The sequence below is a fragment of the Coloeus monedula genome, assembly GCF_965178545.1.
Source record: "Coloeus monedula genome assembly, chromosome: 11".
In the NCBI taxonomy this organism is placed as follows: domain Eukaryota; kingdom Metazoa; phylum Chordata; class Aves; order Passeriformes; family Corvidae; genus Coloeus; species Coloeus monedula.
Window position 1 is genome coordinate 3,922,155 of NC_138791.1, and position 25,927 is coordinate 3,948,081.

Consider the following 25,927-nt stretch of genomic DNA (forward strand, 5'->3'; position numbering starts at 1 on the left):
ACAATGGAAGGATGGGCTGGTCCAGAAAAGGCAGAGGGCTGGGTAACAGCTTGGAGCTCACCCCTGGAGCTGCCCCAGCCATCACCCCACAGGCACTGCTGCTGCTGCAGACACCCAGTGAGCATCTCCCACCCCCGGACATCCCTCTGCCCACCTACAGCAGGATTTCACACTGCCCCATGCTGGGCTCCATCCCCAGGGAAGGAAGATCAGCCTGAGGAGCTGGAGCACCTATGTTGGGGTGGTTTGAACTCCCATTAAGGAGCGGCAGCAGGAGCAGGGTCACCCCAGCTTGTCACAGCAAGCTGGCAACAAAGCTGCCTGTAACTCCTGTCCAAGGTCCATCCATGAGGATGTCCAAGGCCCACCTCAGCTTGAGGTCTGGCCAGGAGAGCAGGCTGGGCCTTCAGCACAGCTTGAGAGTGCTCACAGCACCAGCTTAGCCTTAAAAGGAGTCCCCAGTCCAGCGGGCAACAGATGGGTGGATGGGGGCTCACCTGAGGCCACTTAGTGTCCCCAGGGCCTTAGCAGGGTCTTAGGTAGCTCCCTTGGGTCCTTTTCTGGGGCATAGCTGAGGGGCCGGGAACCTCTCTTGCATGGACAGCAAAGTTCCCCCAAAGTCCTGTTGGGCCGTGCCTGATGCATTAATTTGGCTCTGGGGTGCACTTCTGAAATCAATCTCACGACTTCCCCCACTTTTGGATTGTGTCCTGGAGCAGCTCAGGAGAGGTCTGGCTTGGGCCAGTATTAACCAGATTCCTTTCAGATGAAACCAAACCCAATATGCTCCAGGAATGCACCTCATGCTCCCCAGCCACTGATGGGCGTTCAGGCTGCAGGATCAGCCCAGAGCCTGTCTGGAGCTAAAAAGCACCTTGTAAATCACAGAATCCTTTAGATTGGAAAAGACCTCTAAGATCACCGAGTCCAGCTGTTAACATTGCCAAGCCCACCACTAAACCATGTCCCCAAGTTCCACTTCTACATGATTTTTAAATCCCTTCAGGGATGGTGACGCCACTTCCGAGCAGCCTGTTCCAATGCCTGACAATCCTTTCAGTGAAGAAATTCTTCCTAATATCCCATCTAAACCTTCTCTGGCAAAACTTGAGGCCATTTCCTCTTGCTCTGTCCTTGTGTCCTGATTAAACCACAAAACACTTGTTGCCTGGGGGAAGAGCCTGAACCGTCCCCCCACCCCGGCTTCACCCTCCTGTCAGGGAGTTGTAGAGAGCAATAAGGACTCCTTTTCTCCAGGCTGACCCCCTCAGTTCCCCCAGCCCCTTCTCATCAGACTGTGCTCCCAACTCCATTGCCCTTCTCTGGACATTCTCCAGCACCTCAATGTCCTTCTTGTAATGAGGGGCCCAAAAGTGAACACAAGATTCGAGGCCAAATGTATAGTTAGTACATCAGGTCCTTGGATACCTGTGTCTGCCCCTGCTGCACCGACTTGTGCATTGGAGCCCAAATCCTCCCAGATTCCCCTTTCCATCACATTTCACTCTGGAGTTGCCCGTGGACCAGAGCTTTCCTTCCTAACCCTGATGCCGTGAGCCTCTCCCATCCACGCCGCTGCTCTTTGCCTTCCCAATCCACAGCAGGAGCGCTGCATCCCGTGCGTTCCTACCGCCCTCCATGAGGTGGGCCTCGAGCCGCAGGGATGGAACTTCCCGGGAGAAGTCGAATATTTCCCTGTGACTCCATGGAAGCCCGGCAGCTCCGGCCACACCGATCCCGCACCGCTAGATGGCAATTGCGGTGTGTGCATGGAGGGGACGGACCTGACGGAGGATTCCCGCAGCCGGGGCTGGGTATGAATGAGGGGCTGCCCACGGCTGTCCTCCCCACCTCCGGCTCCTCCTGCCGCCTCCAGCCTCCAGGTGCTCTGGGTTCACTGGGAGAAGAGGCTGGAGCCGCTGGACTGGCGGCAGGGTGGGCATCGCCGCTGGGATCGCTCTGGCCGGTGAGTAATGAGCAATGGGGTTAATTGTTCATGAGCTTGGGCAGCGCAGGCTGCTCCGGGCTGCCTTGGTTCTCTCCCCCTGAGAGCTGGCGGGAGTAGCATTCCCAGTGGGAGCAGCTCAGCCCGGGAAGCTGAGCCGGGGTTAATCAGTCGTGAGCTCGTCTGCTTTCACTGTCAGCTTCGTTCTGTTTTACAGCTTTGTGCAGAGTAGCTCCTGAGTGACTGGTCTTATCCCAGCCCCTGCAGAGAGAGCAGAGCTCACTCTGTTTGCCCCAGCATGCCATGAAAAGCACTACTAATCTTTATAGAATGCTTTGGGTTGGAAGGCACCCTAAAGAACAACCTCCTGCCACCATCTTTTACGTTTGTGTTGTATCCATTAATGCTGTAACTTGGGTCCCAGAAGGTTTTGTCCTGTTTTTACTGTGGTAGAGCTGTTTCCAGAGCTGGCTTTTCTAGGGTTTCTCGGCTGCAATGCTCTGCCTTGCTGCTGAGGTTTAACAGCCCAAAACCCTACACTGGCCTAATTGTCACTAGCCCATGCTGGAGGCTTTGCCAGTGCTCAGAGATAACTTTGTCAGATTTCTCCCTCCTCACCAGATAAAAATCAATCATTTGTCTCCTAAACAATTGTGACATCCTTGATCTAAGGAGAAGAAAACCAGCCTCTCTAATCAGTGTCCTCTGCTTGGGCTTTATGAAATCTGTTGGGACAGGGAAATTGTGTTTCTTCAACCTCCCTCTGCAATGCCTCAGCTCTTGGAAACTCGGGTCAAATGATACAGCAGGCAGAAAAGAAACAGAGCCTGAGAAATGCTGGGTGCTCTCCAAAGGAGTCCCTTAACTAATGATCCTTCTGCTTGGAAGCATTACAGATCTTGGGTATGGATGGCTGGGAGTCGGGAGCCTTGCACCCCTGAGTGTCCTGAGAGGGATGGGGAGGTGTTTCAGTGTGAGGGGCTGATATTCAGGGTGAGGGAGGAAGGAGAAGGCTGAATGGCTGTTTATGTCCAGAAACAAGTAACAAAACATTTGAAGAACTTAAATTAAGACAGAGATGGTTATTTCTTTCTTTCTGTCCTTGAAATAAGACCACCCTTGGCAGGAATCACGGCTCCTGAGTGTGTGGCAGCCCTAGAAGGCAGCCGGGCCATGGGATGCACTGCCTACAGGAAAGCAGCTCTGGTGAGCCTGCCTTTAGTTAAGAAGTTTATTGCCCTTAAAGAATCACTGCATTGATCCAGCTGCTGAGCAGTCTCAGGAAAATTCTGCTAAACTGGAAACCAGCATTTTTATCTGCAGCCATGTGCCCGAGGGAAGGGGGGAAAGTGCTGCAGGAGATCTGGTCCCAGCACCGCGGCCGCCCCGCACACATGCCGGCCACGCGCCCCATGCATGAGCCATGGGGAGCTTTCTCTTTGCCAAGTGGAGCGTGTCCCAGCTTTCTGCTGGCCACTCCTTGCTCAGCCTTCAAAGGGAGGGGGTCAGGCAGCCCTGACGGGTCACTGGCTTGACACGATGGGCTGCTGGAACAGATAGATTTCTCCTGCCGAGTTAACGGGATTGAAAACGACAGAGACACAAACACCCCAGTGATTAATGAGCCGGGGATGGGGAAGTCAATCTGAAAGCCAGGGCAGAGATATCAGCCCTATAAGAAATATGGGAAGAATTCATCCCTAATCTAATCTTGCTGAATTCCACAAGCGTGTAAGACAGGGATCATTTGGTGCAGTTCCTTAGGTTGAGAATTAAACAGGAAACCCCCAAGGATGTGAGATGTTCTTCCAAATACCATCGTGCCTGTGCATGGAGGCTGGAGACCAGCTGCCATGGTCTGAGCCATCTCATCTGGCTGGACAAGAGCTGATGCCCAGGCAGTGGTGCTGCCAGCAGCAGCATCCAGCAGCACCCAGCTCCAGGACAGGGAGCTGGAGCCAAGTCTGGGGTCCTTGGCACCTCTTGCTGCTGCCAATGATGTTCTTTGCCAAACCAAGCTTGAGCCGACAGGGCTGGCAGAGGTTCCAGATGGGGGTTCTGCTGCCTCACTCTCTGCCATGCTCCTGTGACACCTCTCAGGGGCTGTTTACAGCAAGCATGAAGATTTATTGTAAATTTTGGCTCCCAGACTCTTGGAGATGCCTCCTCCTCCAAGTTTGGTCTATCCCCACTCTGGCTGGGATTACAGCGAGAGGTGGCTCAGAGAGCACAGGGCAGTTAGATCCTTACAGGCACTTGCTCACATGGTTACAAACCTGCAGAGACACAGAGATCAGTCAGCTGAGTCACCTCCTAGCCCAAGCAGGGCAGGCAGGAAAGGCTTTTGGATGGGGAATAGGGGTCACACCCAGCCTCACCTGCCCATTTTGAGGAACCCCCCATTTGGAGGAGGTCAGATCAGGGGATCCTGCTCCCCTCTGCTTGGAGCAGGGAGCAAAGAGGGGAGTGGGAGAGGGAGAGAGGATGAAAACAGCCTTACCTGCCATGGACAGGGTCTCCATCTTTGATCCTCTCTGGTCCTTGCAAGGCAGCTGACACCTCCCTGCTCCTGCCCTGCTCCCAGGAGCTGGCTGTACCTTCTCCAGTGCTTTTTGCCTGCGGAAACTGAAGCACAGGACAGTGAAATGACCCATGTAAGTGACAGAGGTGGACAGCGCGGGGGACCTAATGACCTAATCATTTTGCCTCCCTAAAGATTAGATTATCCCAAATCACAGCCATAAACCCCCAGCATCTCCTTGCAGGTAGATGCCGTGAATGACAGTGGTTCTGTGATACCCAGAAGGGAGCACTCTATACTCCTGGCAGAGATAAGCCTTCATTATTCCCAAGGTGGTCACTGTAGGATATTTGGGCTCTGCCACCTCCATGCTCAGTGATTCCATATACACCCTGATCCCCCTGGCTCTACCGTACCTGCAGGCATGCCATGCGTGTGCCCCAGACCAGCACAACCCCTCTCCACCATCAGCATGACACAGCATGGAGCACAATTTTTGCCAGCATCAGCCCCAGTTGACTTGGGAGTCTGCCCAGGATCTGGTTTCCCTGGAATGACACCGTTCACAAGCACTCAGCCGTGTGGGGTTATTGTTCTGCTCTCATGTGCTGGCGAGCTGCCATTTATTGTGTGCAGGAACTCCCCTTCTTCTCCCACCATTGCGTCCAGGTTTATTTCCCCCTTTTCTAGGAGGAGACCACTGATGTCAGCTAACTTGGCCTGAGATCTCTGTAGTGTGAAAAGGAAAACAAGGGCTTTCGGTTTCAATCTGTCCCTTGTCCTCTGAGAGGAGAAATGGCCTTCCCACGGCGTGTGCTCCCACGCAGGCGGGCGGTGGCACAGTGACAGCTCTGCCACCATGTGCAGGAGCCACATGCACGGAGCCAGGCTCAGTGCTGAGCTGCTCTGTGCTCTAGGAGGATGAGCTGCTCTTTGGGGGAAGATGAGACACAATCCCTGCCCTGCTATGCTTCCCATTTGGCCATGTACAGGTCACTTAGTCCACCTGTGCCTCAGCTCCATGCTGGAGTAATGACAGCCACGGTGGCCTTCCACGGTGGAACCTTGTGCAGACGGGTACATGGGGGGCAGAGAGGGCTTCACATGAGGTAGGGCTTGGGCAGAAGGGCATGGGGCGTGGTGCTGTCTGCTTCTGACCCTCTGGAGATCCTGGCACAGGAGCTGCGCTGGGAGGGCGTACCCCCGCTTGTGTCCACGCTCTGGGCTGGCTTCTCCCTGCGATGGCCGGGCAGGGAGATGACTGAAAGCAGGGGGGCTGTGTGCTTTGGAGCATCCTGCTGCGGCTGCCCTGCTTCCCCCACACCATTGCTGTGACAGCTGCCCAGCGGCTGACCTGTCCCAGCCCCTGCCAGTCGCGCTGCACCTTCAGCCCCGTCTGGAGCCGACCTGGCGTCTCCTGGGAAGAGTGGCTGAGCAGCTGATGGGGTGAACGGCCCGGCGTCGCTCCCAGTGTCCCTGCTGGCCGCTGATCCTGGGAAATAGCCGGCACAGAAGCTGCAGCCGTGGTGCAGGCATCTCCCCTGGCCGCTGCCGAGCTGCCGGGGGGGATGGCAGGGGTCAGTCCCTCGGAGCCGGGCAGAGCCGTGTCCCTGGCTCCCGGAGCGTGGTGCTGTGCAGGGCTCCAAGGCTGGCAAGTCAGAGAGTTCACCCGGCAATCCAGGCTGTAATTCCCGAGGAGCACAGCCAAGAGGCTCTGAGAAGAAGCAGATAACAGCGCAGGCACCCTCCATCCTCATTAAAATACTTTCTCCGGCGGAGCCCCCCACGCCTGCCCAGCCTGTTCCAATTAGCGCAGCGGCCAGCAGTGCCGGGAGCAGGGCTCCCGCTGATGAAAAGAAAACACTGCAGAGCTTTCAAGTGTCGGGGGAGGCGGGTGGCCCCAGCTGGGACAGCCAGTGGCCCCGGGAGTGCGACCAGCAGCCGTGTCGCTGGCTGGCAGTGGTGAAGTGGCTCATGAGCAGGGTTACTGAGCAGCAGAGCAGGTGCTTCATGGCCAGCTCCTACCTGGAGAAGTGGCAAAGCAAAAAGCTCTCTGAGAGGTGCTGAGCATCCCTGTCCAATAAGTTTGGAGGTGGGAAGCGATAATCCCAACATGAATGAAGAAAATGAATGCTGCACATCGTGTGGGTTTGCTGTGGAAAGCCTTGGCAGCTTCAGGAAGCAATCAGTGCTGTCTTGGGAGTGCTGGGAAAGGCTGCAGCCTGCCCAGGGAACAGCAATGTTTTTCCCAGGACTAGCTCTCCCTGGAGACACCCCTGGAGATGGAGCTGTCCCCCCCCAGCCCTTGGGTCTCTGCTGGGATTCTTCGCAGGGGTGTCACCAGGACCCCAATCAAACCCAATACCTCTTTTCCAGAGGCCACCAAAGGAGCAGCACTGGGTTCCAGCTGGTGAGCCAGGGCTGGCAAGCTCCGTGTTGGGAACCCTGGGTGCCACCCAGTCCTCCTCCCAGCAGAGCCTTTACAGCCAGTCCATGGCAAGGAGCACGGGCAAACTTGCCCCTTGCTGGAGCCTGTTCTGATTCCTGACCTTGGAGCCCCTGCCAGGTGTGTGATTCACCCAGGCTGAGCCTGGAAAATCTGAAGCCCAGAGAACAACTCCTGAGTAGGGCAGGGCTCCCGAGCCTCCCCAGGGCTGTGCTGAGTGTCAGGCCATGTGGCAGACAGGTGACAAGGCTGGGTTTCAGCACTGGAGTATAAATGGCTCTGAGGAATTCAGTGCTGCCTCTGGGGACCCCGAGGCTTTGGGGACCTGGCCTGGCAGCTCAGCCTCTTCTCTGCCTTATTTGGGTACTTTAACACAGCATTGAAACATGGCAAGCTCCTTCCAAACTTGAAATGTCTCTTCTGAGGAGAGACTGCAGGAGTTGGGCCTGTTTAGTCTGGGGAAGAGAAGGCTGAGAGGGAATCTCATTAATGCATATAAATATCTCAAAGCTGGGTGCCAAGAGGATGGTGCCAGACGCTCCTCAGTGGTGCTCAGCAACAGGATGAGGAGTAATGGCCATAAAGCAAAACACAAGAAGTTTCACCTCAACATGAGGAAGAACTTCTTTACATTGAGGGTAGCAGAGCAGTGGAGCAGCAGCCCAGGGGGGTTGTGGAGTTTCCCTCTCTGGAGAAATTCCAAACCCACCTGGATGCATTCCTGTGTAACCTGGTCCAGATGACCCTGCCTTGGCAGGGGGGTGGACTGGATGATCTCCAGAAGTCTCTTCCAACCCCAACAATTCTGTCATTCTGTGAAAGAAATTTAAGCTTCTCAATTGCACTAGAAGGCAAATTGGGAATTCAGTATGCCAAGTCAGCCCAGAGTTTAATACACCAGCTTAACCCACCCTTGTCCCACCTCCACCTTGTCCATGGAGGAACCCAATTCTCTATGAATTTGCCACTTCTCGCTGATGTCCCAGAGTGGTTTGCTCACGACAGGAGCCCTGGGGTGGACAGCAGGACTGTGGCACTGCTCTGTTCTGGAATCTGCCTGTGCTCTGGCAGCATTTTAGGTGAGAGGAGACCTGCAAGGTGCAATTAATGCTGTGTCTCCATTCAGCTTTCTCTGCACATTGGACTTGCTGCCTCCCTGGTGCTGGATGCCCTTGGGGTAAATTAGGAGGAGGAACAGTGGATGTCCCGTTCAAGCAGCGCATTCAGGAACATCTGAAAGTCCTGCAAGGGCTGAAAGCAGGGGCTGATTCAGCCCTTCACTGTGCCTATCACTGTGCCCTGACACAAGCCCACTGCTGAGCCACCTTCCCCGCCAGATGCCCAAGAGCCAGGCCAGGTCAGGCATCACCTCTCAGTAGCAAGAGAAAGGGGCTGAGCCAACAGCCTCCCAAGAAAGGGATTAGCAGGATGTTAAGGGAAGCCAGCTCCTTATCCCTTCATAAACAGTTATTAATACCCTGGCCAGCCTCAGGCTTGGCAATTCCCCATTTGCTTCCAGAGGATGTGGTCCCCGCTGGAGTGTGCCTGAAGCTACTGTAACCTCAGGGGGACAAACACGGTTAGAGGAGATGTGGTGTTTGTGCTCTGAGGTGTCACCACAGGCAGTGAGGTCCCCCTGATAGTACCCAGACCCCAGGGCTGTCCCTGCCCCATTGCCATTGTAACCCAGTACCCGTGAGCGAGGAGCCCCCCTGCCTGGTGGGGGTGACATCCCGAGGGTCTGCAGGATGCCAGCAGCAGCTGGGCGCCTTCGTCCCCACCCGTGGTGCTTGGCACACTCCAGCAGTACTGTCTGGCAAGGAAGGTTGGTCTGGGGCTAACTGCAGCCAGGGGACTTCAACCTCAGGAGGTGGCAGTGGGGAGGCTGCTGGGAGATGTCCTGGCCAGGCGGGATCCTGCTGGCCCCATGCTGTGTGATGGCAGAGACGCGGCTTGAACCTGGAGCAGCCCAACAATCCCTTCATCCAACCCCTCCGAAAGTCTGCTCCCCTCGATCTCTGCGGATCTGTGTGGACACGTGTGACCTTGTGACTGAAGGGTTCACTGGGACCCTGACGCCTCACAGGGCACACCGTGGTGCCCCAATGCCACCCAAGCTCTGGCACCTGGTTTTGTGGTCCCAGCTCTGATGTCACGGAGCAGGACCATCACGTCCTCCCACAAATCACTCAGCACCACAGGCTCCCCCAAAGATTGGCCCTGCCCCAGCCTGGCAGCTCAGGGGGAAGGCAGGGAGGGCTTACCCTTGTGCCTTTGTCCTTCCACTGGAGAAAGTGGCCAGCTGCCTCTCCCTGCAGCTGCCAGGGTATCCATCATCCCGCACGGGATGGAGAGGCACAACCACAGCCCTGGGCTGAGCAGGGAGGGTTCTGTTCCTGCGCGGGCAGGGAGGGGCCCGGCGGTGATTTAGGAAGAGGGACAGCTGCGGGCAGGGGCGCTGGCCGAGGCACAGGGCCAGCAGCTCCGGCTGTGCGCGCTCCCCTCACACGTGGCTCCACATTCCCACGGCACAGAGCATGTGGCAGCCGCCCAGCTGACCCGCAGATGTGTGCGCAGGATGGGCACCCGGGCTGAGTCCGCTGCACCTCCTGCCCTGGCTTTGCCACTCAGTTTCCTTGCCAGGGTGCGGCTCCTTTCTCGCAGCTCCCCAAAGCGGCAGAGAGGGAACCACCCACACCAGGGGTTCTGCTGGGAGAGGCAGGACAGTCTCGGGAGCGGGGGGCTCAGATCTGGGAGCCAGGGCTTGGGTGCTTGGGAGCCTTGGGAAGCACCAGCCCCGTGGGGGGAGTGTCTCTGAGGCTCCCCCCTCTCACCGCGAGTTCTAGGCCAGCGCTTCTGTCCCCCAGTGGGGATGATCGCTATGGATGGATGCTGACAAGGGGTGCAGCGCCTCTCCTCCCCCCGCTCCTTTCCCTTGAGGTCCCCCAGCTGCTGGGGACCAGCCTCCTGCCCCTGGCCCTGCCAGCCCTGCCGTGTAACTGGAGAAGGCAGCAGGCTGTGAACGGCGCGTGGGGATTATCGGGGATACAATCGGGGCTGTGAAATGAGCGCAGCACATGGAAACACGGCCGCCGCTGTTTGTGCCGCGGGATGGCTGGGGAGCGGAGTTCAGCATGCTCTTCCCTCTCAGAGATAATCTACAGCTTGATAAACCCACTGCCAGGGCCCTTCCCCCTCTGAAATTTGGGCCGGTTTACGCTATTCAGCACAAAGGAGTTGTCAGGAGGAAATTGGTGCTTTCACGGATAAACGATTCCCTCCTGTATCCACGTCTCAAACAGAAGGGATTTGTCTTTTCTCTGGGCTGTTCACTCCCTGTCAAGGCTTTCTGGAGGGATTTTGTGTGACAGCCCAGAACCTCAGACCTGTTGGACTTCTGTTCTGTGGAGAACTCAATGCAGCCTTACAGTAATTAAAGGGAGCTTATAAAAATGAGGGAGAGTGACTTTCTACACAGCCAGATAGTGATAGGACAAGAGGGAAATGGTTTGAAGCCAAAATAGGAGAGATTTAGATTAGATATTAGGAAAAAATTCTTTACTGTGAGGGTGGTGAGGCCCTGGCACAGGTTGCCCGGAGGAGTGGTGGATGTCCCATCCCTGGAAGTGTTCACAGCCAACTTGGATGGGCTCTGAGCAACCTGACCCAGTGGGTGGCATCCCTGCCCATGTCAGGGGAGGTTGGACCAAGATGATCTTTAAGGTCCCTTCCAACCCAAACCATTCTGTGATTCTGTCACTTCTGCAGGTCTCCAGTAGAACAGGAGGGAGGGAGGAAGGGAGGAAGGGCACAGGAAAACCTCTGGGACCAGGGCACCTGGTGGACTGCTGGTAGACTCAGCCCAACACCGTGGGGTCACCACCTGTGCCACTTATGCCTGGCGCTCCTGGTCACTGCCAGCCCTCCAGACAAAGGTTGCCATCCCCCAAGTCCTCTCCTGTGGGTCCTGTGGTGCCTGCAGTATGAAACGTTAACCCCTGCCTTCCCTTCTCTCGGCAGCCCGCCCTCATCAGCACTTCCCTCTCCAGACTGAGATGGAAATAGTTGCAGCTCTGGACAGTTGATTATTTAAAGCTGTCGGGAGTGTTTAATTTAACCCTGGATTCATCACTCCCAGCTTGTTTCCATCCACCAGGCACCCGAGCTCCCCCTCTCTGTGTAAGCTCTGCCGAGCTCCTCACCTCCAGCAGATCTGTTTCCCTGTGTCCCCGCGCTGACTGGCACAGCAAGGGATGTCCCTGTGCCAGGGGCTGTGGGCACAGGTGGCTCAGGGGGCTGTGCTGGGATTTTACCTGGGTGCCAGGAGGTGGATCTGCCTCACCACTGCCTGGGCACGATGGGAGGGAGCCCCTCTATGCTCATGAAAGAACGGCACCCACGGGAAGTGTTTCTTTCTGGAGGTTATCCTGTGGCAGTTTTGTTCTTTCCTTGTCTGGTGCAAGACCTTTCAGCAAAACCCTCACTTTCCTGCTCCTGTGCCCAGCTCTGCCAGGGCTCTGGGATCCTCCTGGGCATGGCTGTGGCTCTTGCTGCAATCAGCTCTGCTTTTGGCATTCCCAGGGCAGGAGATTGAGCGCTGGCATAGCTGAGCTGTACCCGGGAGCGCAGCCCCAGCCCCTGCACCAGGCATGTGAAGAATCCCTCAAGCTCACCATGTGTGAGCGTGTCCTGAGGCAGGAGCAGTGCCCTGCCTGCCATCCACAGAATCCCAGCCTGCCCTGGCATCCCCTGGGTCATGAAAGATCCCTCCAAGTCTGCCTCAGCCCAAAGTTAAGCCTCGCACAGACCCAGCTCCATTTATAGAAACCTTCAATTAGAGAACAGCATTTTCCCAAGTCCTCCAGCAACACAACACACTTTGGCAAAGGAAAAAAAAAATATCCCTGTCAAATCCCAGCCCCGTCCTTGTGATGACCCTTGGGACAGCAGTGCTCGCTCGGGGCACGGCTGTAAGCCCACAGGACAGCTCGGGGACAGCACTGCAGCTGCTGGGCAAGGGAAGAGCTGAGACGACTGGAGCAGCTCATCATTGCTGCCTGCTGGGGAGGTGTTTGTGGGAGCAAGGGCAGCACTGCCTGTGAATCCCCCTGTGGCTGATGGGTTCCTAACAGAGAACCTCCCCTCTCCACAATACAGAGCAATTTGAACCTGACTAAACCCATCATGGTTATGGGGTGGGTTTTTTCCCTTCCCTAGGCAATGGCTGACATGTTGAAAAGTGCCCAGGAAGGGCTGGCTGGGTTGAGAGAGCAGCCCCAAATTAAAGAGAGACAGAGAACTGCACAGCCACCACCCTGAGGTCACATCCATGTCCCAGCGTGGGGCCAGGTCTCCTGGTACAGGGGAAGGACCTGGAGCAGCAGCAGGTTGTGCTGACCAGAGCGAGACCCAGGCAGTAGAGAAGGCAGGGAAGGGGCAAGAAAGGAGCTGCACCCCAGCCCAAACACACTTTGCTGCTGGAAGGGAGAGAAAGCCCAACTCCACCAGCCTGAAACCTCCTCCCTAGGCAGAGCTGAGCACTCCTTCTTGTGCAAGGCAGTTTGAAAGACTTGCCTCCACCATCCCTCCCACATCCCTTCACTGGGATGGCAGGAATCCCCTGCTCCTTGTGCCAAGAGCCTCTGGCCAGGGATGAGCCAAAAAGCTCATTTAAAATCTTTCAGTCTTTGGACTGGAAGAACTTAATATGCAGGAAGAGGGGGAGTTAGAGCTGCCATGTGACCAGATTTTTTATTAAGTGGAGAAAAAGCATCTAAATAGCCTGGATTAACTGGTTAGAGCTGGCAGGGCAGCTCTGCTCCTGGCAGGAGCCACGGGAGCTGCTGGGCAAGGCCATGAACCCCTGCACACCTCCAAAAGGGGCTGTGTGTTAAAGAGCCCTTCCAATCCACAGCACGTTGGAGCCAGCAGATGCTGGTGGCCTCAGAGAGCTCTGTGGTGACCAGGAATTTGCAGACATCCTGGCCAGGGATGTGTCATGCACACACAGAGCCACAGATGATATTGGGGGGATGACAGAAATGGCATTTATGGATGGTGCTCCAAAACATGAATTCCCCTTTCAGTGAAAGGCATGAGATTTAACCCCAAGCTGAGATCAGATGAATATTAGGGATCCTCCACCAGGCTCTGCCAAGCATTGGGCCCTGAGCAGACACTGAGCAGAGGATGCCCAAGCTCTGAGAGCCTGTTGGAGAGGGTACTACTGCCCTAATGTCAATCACCTTCAGGATGCCCAGATCCCAGTGCTCCCAGGTACCAGGTGCTGTGGGCATGCTGGCATCACCCCACACGCCTCCCCTAGGCAGGCTGGAATAGCTGGCCTGTGAATTCCCTGGACAGGGAATGTGCTGGAGCTCCCGGGGGTTGGAAGGCAAGTGGGTGTCCCAGCCACAGCTGCCTTCCCAGTGCCCACACTGGTGCAGTGAGCACAGCTGCAGCCTTCCTCCTTCTCTGCTTGCAGCTGGTGTTGGAGGTGGCATCTCGGCGCTGGACCATGGTGCTGTGAGGGCAAGCAGACCCTGCCCACTGCCCCGTGCCACCATGTGGGCTGCCCCTGGCTGCTGGCTGCCCCCCACCACACTCCTGCTCTGCCTCCTCCTGCAGCAGCTGGGCAGCAGCACCGCATGGAAGCAGCACACCCCGCGCCTTCGCCTCACCTACAAAGGTAAGGGGTTCCTCGGCATCTGCACCTTGCCTTGGAGGGCTGGGAGAGGACCCTGCAGGGAGCAAAGGGGTGGCCAGGGCTTGGGGAGACAGGCAGCTCCGTGGTTGTGGCCGTAACCTCTCCACACTCTGGGGCCTCAGGATGTTTCAGGGGTGCAGCTCCAAGCACAGTCCCTGAGGACGCTGCACCACTACTGCTGGCATCAGAAAAGGAGGTTGAACAGGGAATGCCCTGCCCTGATCCAGCAGAACACTGGGACTAGAGGGGATGTGTCCTTCAGCTCAGATGCACTCTGGGCCTCTCTTGGTGTGTCCTGAACTGGGGCTGAACTGGGTACCCCTGGGGAATGTCCCCCACCTTCAGCTCACAGGGACACTGAGCCCCAGGACAGTCTCACCAGCCTCTTCCTCTGCCTCCCACCAGCACAGTCCCACCCCAGCTCAGCCCTTCCGCTTTTGCCCCTCCTCTTCTGCCAGGAGAGACTGATTCCCTGTGCAGATAATCTCCCTGCTGCACTTCTCCCTCCCTGCATCTGTCTGCTCTGTTTACATGATGAGTTCTTCAGGGGAGGCACAGTTTGCTCCTCTCAAGCCTGATGCAGACGGGGAGAGCTTTGGTGACCTGAAGATGCAGCAAGAGCAGACTGACAGGTAGCACAACACACAGCCCAGAGAAGTGTGGAAAGGGAGTACCTAGAGAAAGTCTACGGGGGAGTGACCTGAGCAGCTAGAGCAGAACCCTGCCAGCCTGGCAGCTTCTCACCCTGCCGTGAAGCCGCAGCACGGATGTGGCCAATTGAGCTGCTTTCAGCTTCTCATATGTGAAAACCAGCAAGCTGCTTTGGAGGATGGCAGCTCAGCACATCTCCAGTGCTGCCCTGGATGTGACCATCGGGAGGGCTGGACCCTCTCCACACCTGAGAGAGGGCGGAGCAGCTTTCCCATGAGCGTGGCACTCCAGGGCCATGCTCTAAGCCCACTCTGTCACCCTGAGAAGCTGCTCTCCAGGCAGGGACAACCAGCACAGTGAAAGATTTGTGTCTGGAGAGGGCTGGACTTCCCAGGGGTGCAGGATATCTGTGTGAGGAGATGGCCCTGCTGATAGCCCAGCTCAGAAACAGTGCAGGGTCGGCCTTTCCTTGGAGCCAGAGGAGGCAGACGAGACTGCTGGGGCAGCTGGAGAGAAGAGGCTGCTGACTTCAAAGCCCCACAGTGTCCCGGGGCCAGGCACGCCAAAAGCCCTCAAGCCTTGGGCAGAGGCAGAAGAGGAAGCTCCCAGCATCAGGAGGGCTCAAGGACGGAACGAACAATGGCAAAGGGATGTGACTCATGGACAGCACGGGGCAGGTTCAAGGACACAATGCCTTGAGAAGTTTAGGTTTAAAAACCCCTAGGAAAAAAAAAATAAATAAAAGGAGGCCTTTGAGAGTCCATCCAGGGGATCCTCAGATCCCAGCATGGGGGTGGCAGGCAGAGCCCTCGGTGGGGCCGGGGGAGAAGACATAAGCAGGGTCGAGAGAAGGAAATGACAGCAGCGAGGGCCGGGAGAGCACAGGAAGGATGGGGCACAGGGCACGGGGCCAGGAACAACAGCAGCGGCTCCCACCCTGCCGAGGAGTGAGGAGGAGGTTTATTATAGCACACAGGGGCAGCCTGGGCTCAGCTGGGTCAGGCTGGGTCAGCCCCAGCGCTGCTCGAGCTCAGCATCTCCTTCCCCAGGCTCCGCAGCAGTGAAACCACAGCACGCCTGCCAGCTCCTCCTGCGGGAATATCCCAGGAACTGGCGAACGGGTGCTCTGCCAGCCTTTGATCTGCAGCCAGCCCAGCCAGGCAGGACTCAGAGGCCACCACCGCACAGCAAGTGCTCCGGAGCACGGGGAGGTCATGGGGCTCTGGTTATCGCACCAAGGGCTGCCCTGGCACGTCCCTTATCAGCCAGCAGCAGTGAGGGGCCAGAGCCCGATTTAGCACCGAGCTTCCCCTGGGCTTCAGGGATCTCCTCTGTGGGCTGCTGTGCCTGGTGAGGGGGAAGGGAAGAGGGCAGCCCTCCGGCACAGCCGGGCTGTGACCCCAGGAAGCTCGGGGTCGCCCCGCACGGAGGATGCCGTGGCTGAGGGGCAGGCGGAGATGATGGATGAGACAAGGTGGTTACAGTGGTCCCGGCAATAAAGACAAACACCATGGCCTTGGGAGACAGTGAACACAAAGGAGAGGATGTTTCTCTGGGCTCAGCCTTAGGTTTGGCCATGGCACTGCTGCTGCAGAGTGCCCCTGGTTCCCTGCCTCCAGGGCCAGGTTTGGATCTAATGACCAGAAGGTGAGAAGAGGCTGGGTTTTGTGCAGCAGCTTCTTGGGTCTGGATCCTAGCACTCGACGTCCCCTTGGTGACGGAGCAGAGCCATGGGGTCAGGCTCAGCCCCTCCTCGTCATTAACCTGCCACAGGGTGCCAGTGCAGGGCAGTGAGTCCTTCCAGGGTTCTCCCACATACTACCAGAGGCAGCAGAGAGGGCTCTTCCATCACCCTGCCTGACCTTGTCCTCCGACAGGCCTGGTGCAGGTCAGAGGGTGACCAGCAAGTGACATTCTCTAGGACAAGTCTTGTTCCCATTCCTCTTAATTACACCCATGTACTGGATGGGCTTTGCCCTCCCACCCCAACCTCCCTCCCCAGCACCCTGCCCAACATTTCCCCTGGATCAGGCAGGTCCTGGGAGCATTGGCAGACACAAGGAGGGTGAACGATGTACTGCGCCCCATTGGAGATCCAGCAGGGACAACTGCCAGCAGGCAGGGACAGGAATTCAGCTGTTAATCCCGTTCAGCCAGTGGGAAATAGCTTGGAAGCCTTCTGCCCTGTATCTCTTGTACCCAGAGGAGAGCCCTTGGGCAGCCGAGGGAAGGCGGGGAGTGCAGTGGGTCTGTGCAGTTTTCGTGGCAGCAGGACGAGAGCCGGGATCTCCCTGCTGCAGCTTGGAGCTGCTGCTGGCAGAGGAGGATTTGTGTCCGTGCCATAACAGGAACTCTGACCCCGGAGCACGAGGAGATGGAAGCGCTAGCTGGGAGCCAGCCTGGCTGCTGGATCCGGTCAGGGCCCCGTGTGCTGCCTGTCCCAGCAGGGACCAGCGCACGTCAGTGGCGTCTCCAGCCCACAGGCACTGGCCTGGCTTCCCCTCTGCCCTGGAAAAGGGGTGGAAGGAAGTGAGACAACCTCCCGGGTCAGCCGGATCCCTTTGGATGGAGCTGTGTCTGTGCCCACGTCCACCCCACCTGCACTCGGGGCTGCACATCCGCCCGCGCTCCCGTCCACTCTGCATCCACCTGGCCAGCACTGGCTTCCCTTGACCACCTCCTTCGCTGTGTTCCTGACACACTGCTTCACTCCATGTGATTTTGGACAGACTTTCAGCCTGGGTCTTACAGGTTTCCCTGGGTTTCCAGTCGCATTCCACCTCCGTTCAGTCCCCATCCAGTGCAGCCCATCTCCATCTCCCCCTCCCAAGGCCCCACTTTTGCCCATTACCCTGCACAACACCAAAGGCAGGAGCAGCCTTGCCAGAGTAGCCAGCCCTTCATCCCCAGCCACGTCCTGTCACTTTTGGACAGAGAAGGGATGTGTTATGATTTCTGGAAGCTCCAAGGACTGCCTCAATGCCGGTTTGCCCTGCCTTGATCCCTGGGAGCAGGGGCTGGGGGGGTGGCAGCTGCTGCAGTCCCATGTCGGTGCAGCCGCCGCTCTGGCGGCACTGGGGGATGCTTGCCCCACAGACAGCCTCCAAACCTGGCACTGCACATCACGGACCCATGCTGGCCCCAGGGATGTTGTTTCCGGAGTTTTAACCAAAAGACAACAGCTTATTGTCCTCCTCACACACCCACACGGCCACAAGTGTGCCAGAAGGGCCAGGCGAGCCGCCCGGCTGCTGCATGGGAGGAGCCGCAGCCAGAACGGCAGCGCCTTTCCCACTGTGCTGCCTTGGCTCCCAAAGGAGTGCACTGGGTCGATGGCACCTTTGGATCTTTCCCTGAGCCAGCCTAATGCTGGGTTTAGGCTGTGTCTCAGGACACAGAATGGGAAATGTGGGGTGCTGGGTTGGGGTGGCACAGCCAGGGGCACAGCTGGGGACTTCCCTTACAAGGGTCTGTCCCAGTGCATTTGTCCACCTGCCTGACCCTGTGCGTGGGGTAAAGCCCAGCAGCTGCTTTGTGGACTCAGAGGCTTAGGAGTGAGGGCAGAGGGTGTCCAGAGCTGGTTGTGCTGGTTCTGTTTCCACATAGCCTTTCCTTGGAGGGATGCTTTGCCCCAGCAAACAACAAAAACCTTTTTTATGTAAACTCTCTTGATCTGGAGCCCAAGGAAAACATTACAGGAGCCTCAGCAAGCCAGTCACCTCTCTGCTCCATCCTCTGCCCACGGTTTCAGGGTGCAGAGGCTTTGGGGCTCCAGGAGTTCCTCTGGAAGGCGGGCTGGAAGCTGAGCACCCCAGGATACTGGGGCTGGACCCCTGTCCTGCCCTGTGCCCTGCAACCAGCCCAGGCAGGGCAAGGCCAGTGCAGTTCTGCTCTCTGTAGGAGTGACTCTTTCCCTCAAGTAGGCATGTGGAGGAGGCTCCGTGATGAGCTCAGGGGCACCGAGGGAGGTGGGTTTTCCTTAGGCAGTGGCAGGAATGTTATGTACCCTTGGAGCAATGATAGGTGACCAGAGCTGTCCCAGAGAGGGAGGTGTGGGGCCTCTGGCTGCTGGCTGTGTCACTCATGGATGGGTTTCTCTTTCTCCCACCTTTTTTGTGCTCCTCAGACTTGCTGAAATCCAACAGCTCTCGCCTGCTGCTGGCCTCAGGGGATGGGATGGATTTCCAAGCCCTCTTGGTGGATGAAGACAGGGCCTGGCTGATGGTGGGAGCAAAAAACCATATATTCCTGCTCCACCTGGACCATCCCAGCAGAGAGCCTGAGAAGGTCAGTGCTGGGAGGAGGGTGGCCTTGGCCAGGCTGGCCTCTTCCTCCCTGGGAACCACTCCTTGTCCCAGCGCCAGGGCGTGGAGGTGGATGTGCCCTGGACTGGGCTGTTCTAACCTCACCAGGGACACATTTACACCAGGATGTCTTAATCAGTGGGGTCAGGCCATTGCTGGTGGAGCTGAGCCCTGCTGGGAAGGGCTGGCGCCAGAGGGACAGGGTGGCTTGGCCAGGAGAGGTGACCTGGGTGGACTGTGGGCAGTGCCCGGAGCCCTGCTGTCACACCTAGTGCCTGCTGCTGCCTCAAGAGCTCCAGCAGCGAGTCCACTAATGTCATCCCAAGACATCCTGCTGGCTGGGTGTACAGCCAGAGCCCAACAAAAGAAAATCCCATTAAGGCGCTGCAGCCTGGTGTTCCCACGGGCTGGGATCCAGGAGAGCCTGCCCACTGCCTGGGTGGGCCACGGCACGCCCAGGCTCTGTCCCCACACCAGGTTCACTCTGAGTTGATTTGGCAGGCTGCCACCCAGCTCTGGGACTCAGGGGGGTGTCAGAGCTGTGCCAGAGCAACGCCATGTCCTCGCTGTGCACCTGAGCCTGGCAGCGCCTGTTGGCTGAGTCTGTTCCCACTGGTGCCACGGGAGGCTGAGGGAAGCAGGGGCTGCATCCGTGGGATCTTTGTGTTTCAGATTTTCTGGCCAGCCCCCAGGGAGCAGGTCGAGCACTGCCAGCTGGCAGGGAAGAACGTGGAGGTAAGCAGGGCTGGCAGCCCCCACCCATCTCCTCTGGCAGCTCACCACGGATATTAAACAACCCCATCACCCTGAAAAGGAGCCTAGGGGTCTGCCTGGAATGGGGTTGTGGAGCCAGCCAGTCAGCCCAGCCGGCCAGCTGCCAGCACAGGGTCTGGCCAGGCTCCACAGCCCCAGCAGTGACCACAGCTCAGCCCTGATGAACATCTCCCCTGCGCAGACAGAGTGTGCCAACTTCATCCGCCTCCTCCAGCCCTTCAACCAGAGCCACGTGTTTGCCTGCGGCACCGGCTCCTACCAGCCTGTCTGTGCCTTCATCCAGCTGGGAGCCAGGGGGAAGGTGAGGGACGCCCTGGACAGACATACCCCTATGGCAGAGGGTGTTAAGAGACTCCTCTCCCTGGGAGCAGGCGGAGAGGGAGCCCCAGAGCCTGGGGAGTCAGCCTGGTGCAGTCCCTGGCATTCACATGGCAAGAGCAACTCTGACTTGGGAATGTCAGGGGATGGGACCAGGTTCTGGCATCCCCTCGAGGAACCCACTCATCACAGACACACCAGCCACCTTCCCACTCTTCCCCCAAATTCTAGCTTGCTCCCAGACTCCCCCTGGGCTGACATCTCCCCCTTGGCTCTGGCAGGGTGCAGGGGCTCCCCGCATGCAGTTGGTGACGCACTCCTTGGAATCAGGGCGAGGACGGTGCCCGTACAGCCCCCACGAACCCTTCACGGGACTCCTCGTCGGTAAGAGCGAGTGAGGAGCAGAGGGGATGCTTGGAGGGGGAGTGCTGAAAATAATCTGTCCTGGGAGGTGCTGCTTCTCACCCACTCACCCCTGACCCTGCAGATGGGGAGCTGTATTCAGGCACCTCCAGCGACTTCATGGGCAGCAGCGCTGCCTTCTTCCGGACCTGGGTGCATGGGGCCGAGCAGAGCTACATCCGCACGGAGCAGAACCAGGACCACTGGCTGCACGGTAGGAGCAGGGTGACCTGTAGGGCATGGGGGCCTATTCGTCCTACTGGGGAGAGGCTGGGCACAGCACTGGGGACAGAGCTCTGCTCTGGGCCCTCTCTCTTCTGTGGGGGGAAGCACTGATGAAACCCCTTGTGGGACCCATGCTCCACAGCCTGAGCACTGGAATGGTGTTCTGCCTTCTGGGTAGCCAGGTCTCCATGGGCCCTGTGTCCCCTCAGCGTCTCACACTGCTCCCAAGAGCAGTTCAGGGCAGTACCACAGGGTGGGATCAGGACACAGGACCACTTTGTGCTGCTCCTTCCCCCTGCAGAGCCTGCATTTGTTGGTGCCTACGCCATCCCCGATACCTACAACCCCCACGATGACAAAGTCTACATTTTCTTCCGTGAGACGGCCATGGAAGCTGGCCAGTGGGAGCGGCGGCACATCCATGCCAGGGTGGCCAGGGTCTGCAAGGTCAGTCGCCAAGGCCAGCACTGTGTGGCCAGTTGTCCTACGAGATGGGCTTTTACTGCTCTGGACCAAGGAGCATCCCAAGCAGAGGAATGTGAGGGTGTCACTGCACACCTACCACAGGGCAGAAGGCTCAGGGCTGGGGGTGGCCCTCTGTGGGAATGAGGAGGGCACAGCAGTGGGGGAGACTCAGAGAGGCTGGATTGATCCTGGCTCTTGGTGCCTGGCAGAATGATGTTGGAGGGAAGCACAGCCTCATCAACCGCTGGAGCACGTTCCTGAAGGCCCGCCTGGTGTGCTCCATCCCCGGGCCTCAGGGCACTGAGACCCACTTCGACCATCTGGGTGAGTGCACAGCCCTGGCTGCACCCGTGAGCAATGCAGCTCCACCACGGCTGCTCCCTCCAGCGCGCCCCCAGGATGCCCACCTGCATCCTCTGGACTGGTGTTCCAGCTCTGGGGTGCCTCACCTCCGCCCCTCTCTTTGCAGAGGATGTTTTCCTCCTGCGCACCCGGGACCCCCAGAACCCCCTTGTCTTTGGGCTCTTCACGGTCTCCAGGTGAGCAGGACCCTCAGCAGCCCCTCTGTGGGACACTCCAGACCCCCGGCCCCTACCAGTGCTGCTCCACAGGGAGCTCTGCAAGGAGAAGGGCAGGACCAGCACCCAGCTGGCTGAGGAAGGGCCACCAGTATTTTCCTGCTTTCCCTGCTGCTGGTTCACCTCCCCATTGCCAAACCACAGTTTTGGCATCGGCACAGCCAGTGATCCCCCCCGGCCGGACTGGCTGTGCCAAAGGGATTCCTGTCACCCCGCGGTGCTGTGCATGACTCCGGGGCTGACAGGGGACAGCGTTGGCTCAGGAGGGTGTGGGTGTGCATACACCTGATCCCCGTGGAGCAGCAGGGACACTGAGAGCCCTGTGCTTCCCGGCAGTGGTGTCTTCAGTGGCTCTGCCGTCTGCATCTACTCCATGGCTGCCGTGAGAGCTGCCTTCAGCGGCCCCTTTGCACACAAGGAGGGATTCGACTACCGCTGGGTAGAATACAAGGGTCGTGTTCCCTACCCCCGCCCCGGCACGGTAAGGGAATGGGGAGCAGCTGGAGGGGCAGTGGGACAGACTGGCCTGGCCCTAATGCAGCCCCTGTGTCGCACAGTGTCCCAGCGAGACGTACGACCCCCTCCTGCAGTCCACCAAGGACTTCCCCGACGAGGTGATCAGCTTCATGCGCGGCCATCAGCTGATGTGGGAGCCCGTGTACCCGCAGGGCCGGCAGCCCGTGCTGGTCCGGGCCAATGTGCCGTACCGGCTGCGGCGGCTGCTGGTGCACCGGCTGGACGCGGAGAGCCGCCACTACGACGTGCTCTTCCTCGGCACAGGTGGGAGCTCACCCCGGCTCTGGGGACGCTGCCACCACGGCGCAGCTTGTGCAGCACTCTGGTGCTGGAGCCCGGGGGGCTCCCAACCCTGACAGCTCCTCCTCCCGCTGCCTTCACAGATGAGGGCAAAGTCCTGAAGGTGGCACTGGCCGGCGGGGTGAGCCGTAGCCCCGAGGTGATCAGCCTGGAGGAGGTCAGCGTCACTAAGGTACAGGCAGCCAGGGTGGCACCACGGGGGCTGAGGAGCCATGGCTGGATCACACGGGTTGCCTCCCGTGGCCGTGGCACCCTCCCCGCAGGCTCTGCAGGAAATCACTGACCGCTCTCAGGGAGGTTCTCACCTCACTGCTGGGGGCTCCCATCTGCTCTGGGCAGCAGGAAATGCTACGAGCACCGAGGGAAGCCAGTGGGACTGGAGCCAAGTCATCTTCCAGCTCCCCATCCAGTCCATGAGGGGGCATGTGGCTGGCCTATTGGAGCCCTCACTAAAATGGGAGGGCTGAGTCCATGTTTGAAAACAGAACTGCTGGGCAGAGCTGTCCTGGGCTGCCCACGCCAAGCACAGCCAGCCCAGGCTCCGTGCATGGAACAGATGGAGCTGTGACCAGGGATCTGGCCCAGGGTCCTGGCATCCTGCCACCGCTGGGGACACAATCCCACTGGCAGGCTGAGGCACCCAGGAGGGACTGGCACGACTGCAGCACCCTCTTGTTTCCCCTCCAGGTGCCTTCTCCCATCCTAGACATGAAGTTATCACCAAAGCGGGTGAGTGTTCCCTCTGCTTCTCCCTAAAGCAGCCAAGGGAGAGAGGGCAACTGGTCCCAGCTACTCGGCTGGGTCCCTTGGCCCCAGGGGGTGCACATTTAGGGAATGGGATCCTGCCAGGGCATTAAGGGGGTGGCAGGCTCAGTCTCGCACTCCTGCTGTCCCCCAGTGCCCCTACCCCAACGGGGGGCAGGGGCTCTGTTCCCTGCCAGGCCTGGTCTCCAGCCGTGGGTGCTGACTGCCATTGTCCCGCTTACCCGAGCAGCAGGAGCTGTTCGTGAGCAGCACCCATGGGCTGCTCCAGCTCTCCCTGTACCGCTGCGAGCTCTACGGCAAAACCTGCACCGACTGCTGCCTGGCCAGGGATCCCTACTGCACCTGGGACAGCAAGACCTGCGCCCCACACCTGCTCACCGAGAAGAGGTGAGTGTGTGCCCGCGCCAGCCCTGAATCCCCCTGCAAAGTGATGCTGTTCGGAGCAGGGAAGGGCAAGTCCCAGCCCTGGAACTTTATGCATCAGCCAGACCCCTACTGCCACTCTGCCTGCCTGTTCCCCACCCTTTCCTGGTCTCCCTTCCAGGCTGCATTGCCACGGAGGAGTCCCACAGCCTGGGGTGGGACAGCCACAGCTCTCTCTGCTCTCCCACAGGCGTGCCCGCTGCCAGGACGTGCTGAAGGCTGACCCGCTCAGCCAGTGCCAGGACACGGCAGAGGGTGAGCTCCAGCCCCGGCGGGGGCAGCCAGCTGTGCCCAGGGAGCGCCATGCCCCGGCGGGCAGGCGGCACCGCGCTGGGAAACCGGTGTCCCCACCGCGGGCTGGCTGCCCCGTGCTGCCCTCCCTCCCTCCTGTCACACAGCCCCACACGGGGTGCTCACCCTTTGCTCTGCACAGGGACTGCTGCGGTGGAGAAGGTGGTTTTTGGGGTGGAGAAGAACTCGACCTTCCTCGAGTGCCTGGCGCATTCCCCGCAGACCACGATCCGGTGGCTGGTGCGGCGCGGCGAGGAGACAGCCCCGAGCGAGGTACGGGGACAGGGCAGAGGGGACGGGGAGCAGGGGTGGCTCCATCCCCAAGGACTGACCCACGGGCTCTGCCTTTGCCCCAGGTCAGGAACAACGCACATTTCTTGGTGCTGGAGCAAGGGCTGCTGATCCGCCAGCTGGCGAGGGAGGACATGGGCACCTACGAGTGCCAGGCGGTGGAGCGCTCCTTGTCGCGGCCCCTCACCCGGTACAGCCTCCGCGTCATCAGGCACGAGGCCATGGAGCTGCCACCGTATAAACGGAGCAAGGGAGCTGAGCTGGGAGGGGCCCACCAGAGCCCTCGGCCCCGGATCGACCTGCACCCAGGCTCCAAAGGCTTCCCGCGGGCCCTGGGGGCACCGGGCACCAGCCTGGACGCCTACTGCAATGCCCTGCGGCTGCAGGAGCGGGAGCGGCAGCGGCAGCGAGCCTGGCACAAGTGGCAGCACCAGTCCCCGGACAGCAAGAACGGCCGGGTGCGGAGGCACCCGCAGCGCCTGTGAGGGGCAGAGGGAGCCCACAGCTCCCTTCCCGGTCTCTCCAGGGCCCTTCTCGCACGTCGGCACCAGCCCCGGGACACCTCTCGCCTTCCCGTGCAGAACCGCCTCGCTGTTACTACCTCAACCCCCGCCAGCCCCGCGGCCTCTCCGCGCCCCACGGGGCACAGGGGACAGGGCACGCAGCCCGCGCCGGCTCTCCGAGACTCGAAGCTATTTACCTGCAGAATATTTATTTTCCTTGTTTTCCCCCGGCCCTTACTGACGATCAGCAGCAGCAATAATAAGCATAGAGGACAGGGAGGAGCACGAGCCAGCTGTCCCAATGGTTCCCTGACTCCTGCAGCACCCAGCCCGGGCAGGGCCAGCCGTGTGATGCCTCCCTCCGCTCTGGAGGTGTCAGGATGCTCACCTGGGTGGCTGCCGAGGTGTGGATGGAGCCCAGGTGCTGCTGGAAGCAGCAGGACGCAGCTGCTGGCTGAGCCTGGGCTCCAGGTGTGCAGAGAGGCTCATGCCCAGCCCAGCTCCAACCCAAACCAGCTTCAAACCACACCACTTTCTTTTTTAATTTTGACATTTATTTTACTGAGGAGAAAAAAAAAAAAAAAAAAAAGAAGGAGAAGCAACAGGCAGTTATACCAACTTACAATTTATTATTTTTTTAAAAAATGACATGAAACACAAGTAAAAATAAATACATCATATAAACAACAAATTGTTCAAAGTCTCTGTTCTGGGAGATCAGGCGAGCACATCCCGTTCGACAGAGAGAAGAGGGAAGCACATGATCATGCGTGGGGCCAACCGACCGAGCCGCCCTGCTAGCAATACTCCTCTTTCCAACCACAACAAGACAGGCCACAAACTAAGGCGGTAGTAAAAAAAGAAAAGAAAAAGGAAAAAAAAAAAAAAAGAAAAAGAAACCCAAACCAACAGAAAACCCCAAATGAGACTCAGTGATGGATTCCTTCAGGCTCCCATGGATCTGCCAGACTCCAGCTCCGAGCTGGGTACCACGAAGCAGCTGAGGCAGCGGTGGTGGTTCGGGAGGTGGCAGAGGTTGCTCTCCCTCACTTGCCCCATCCTCCCTTCACAGGGAGTGCTTGCTCTGAGGTGCAAGGAGCCATCCCCTCACTGTAATCTAGCTGGACTATGATCCCTGTTCAACCTCTGACCCCCCACCCCAGCCCTCCCCCACCCCTGGTCCTTCCAAGACTGGATCAACAAAATTTATTCCAGAGTGGCGAGAAATACCAGCTGGGAAGGTATTTGCTGTACTTGTCCCTGTTGGCCTGGAAGCCACTCCCAAGCAAGCAGCAATTCTCGCACATTCAGCCTCTTGAATTTGTTGCCCAGAGAAGTTGCAGATGCCCCATCCCTGGAAGTGTCCAAGATCAGGCTGGACAGGGCTTGGAGCAACTTAGTCTAGTGGAAGGTGTCCCTCCCCATGGCAGGGGGGCTGGAACAAGACAGTCTTTAAGGTCCCTTCCAACCCAAACCGTTCTATGATTCACTGACATCATAAAG

At 58.5% G+C, this 25,927-nt stretch overlaps 1 protein-coding gene across 1 annotated transcript; it reads left to right on the top strand.

The window, feature by feature from the left end:
* Positions 1-1,846: 1,846 nt before the first annotated feature.
* On the top strand, positions 1,847-25,546 carry LOC309577030 (semaphorin-3D-like). Its single transcript, XM_082288696.1, has 18 exons — positions 1,847-1,966; positions 13,397-13,600; positions 18,396-18,556; positions 19,246-19,308; positions 19,529-19,648; positions 19,947-20,049; positions 20,153-20,281; positions 20,594-20,739; positions 20,967-21,081; positions 21,227-21,296; positions 21,672-21,816; positions 21,893-22,115; positions 22,235-22,323; positions 22,839-22,880; positions 23,146-23,303; positions 23,530-23,594; positions 23,773-23,903; positions 23,987-25,546. The coding sequence occupies exons 2-18, from the start codon at positions 13,477-13,479 to the stop codon at positions 24,404-24,406; spliced, it is 2,304 nt and encodes a 767-aa protein (XP_082144822.1). The 5' UTR covers positions 1,847-1,966; positions 13,397-13,476; the 3' UTR covers positions 24,407-25,546.
* Positions 25,547-25,927: the final 381 nt, after the last annotated feature.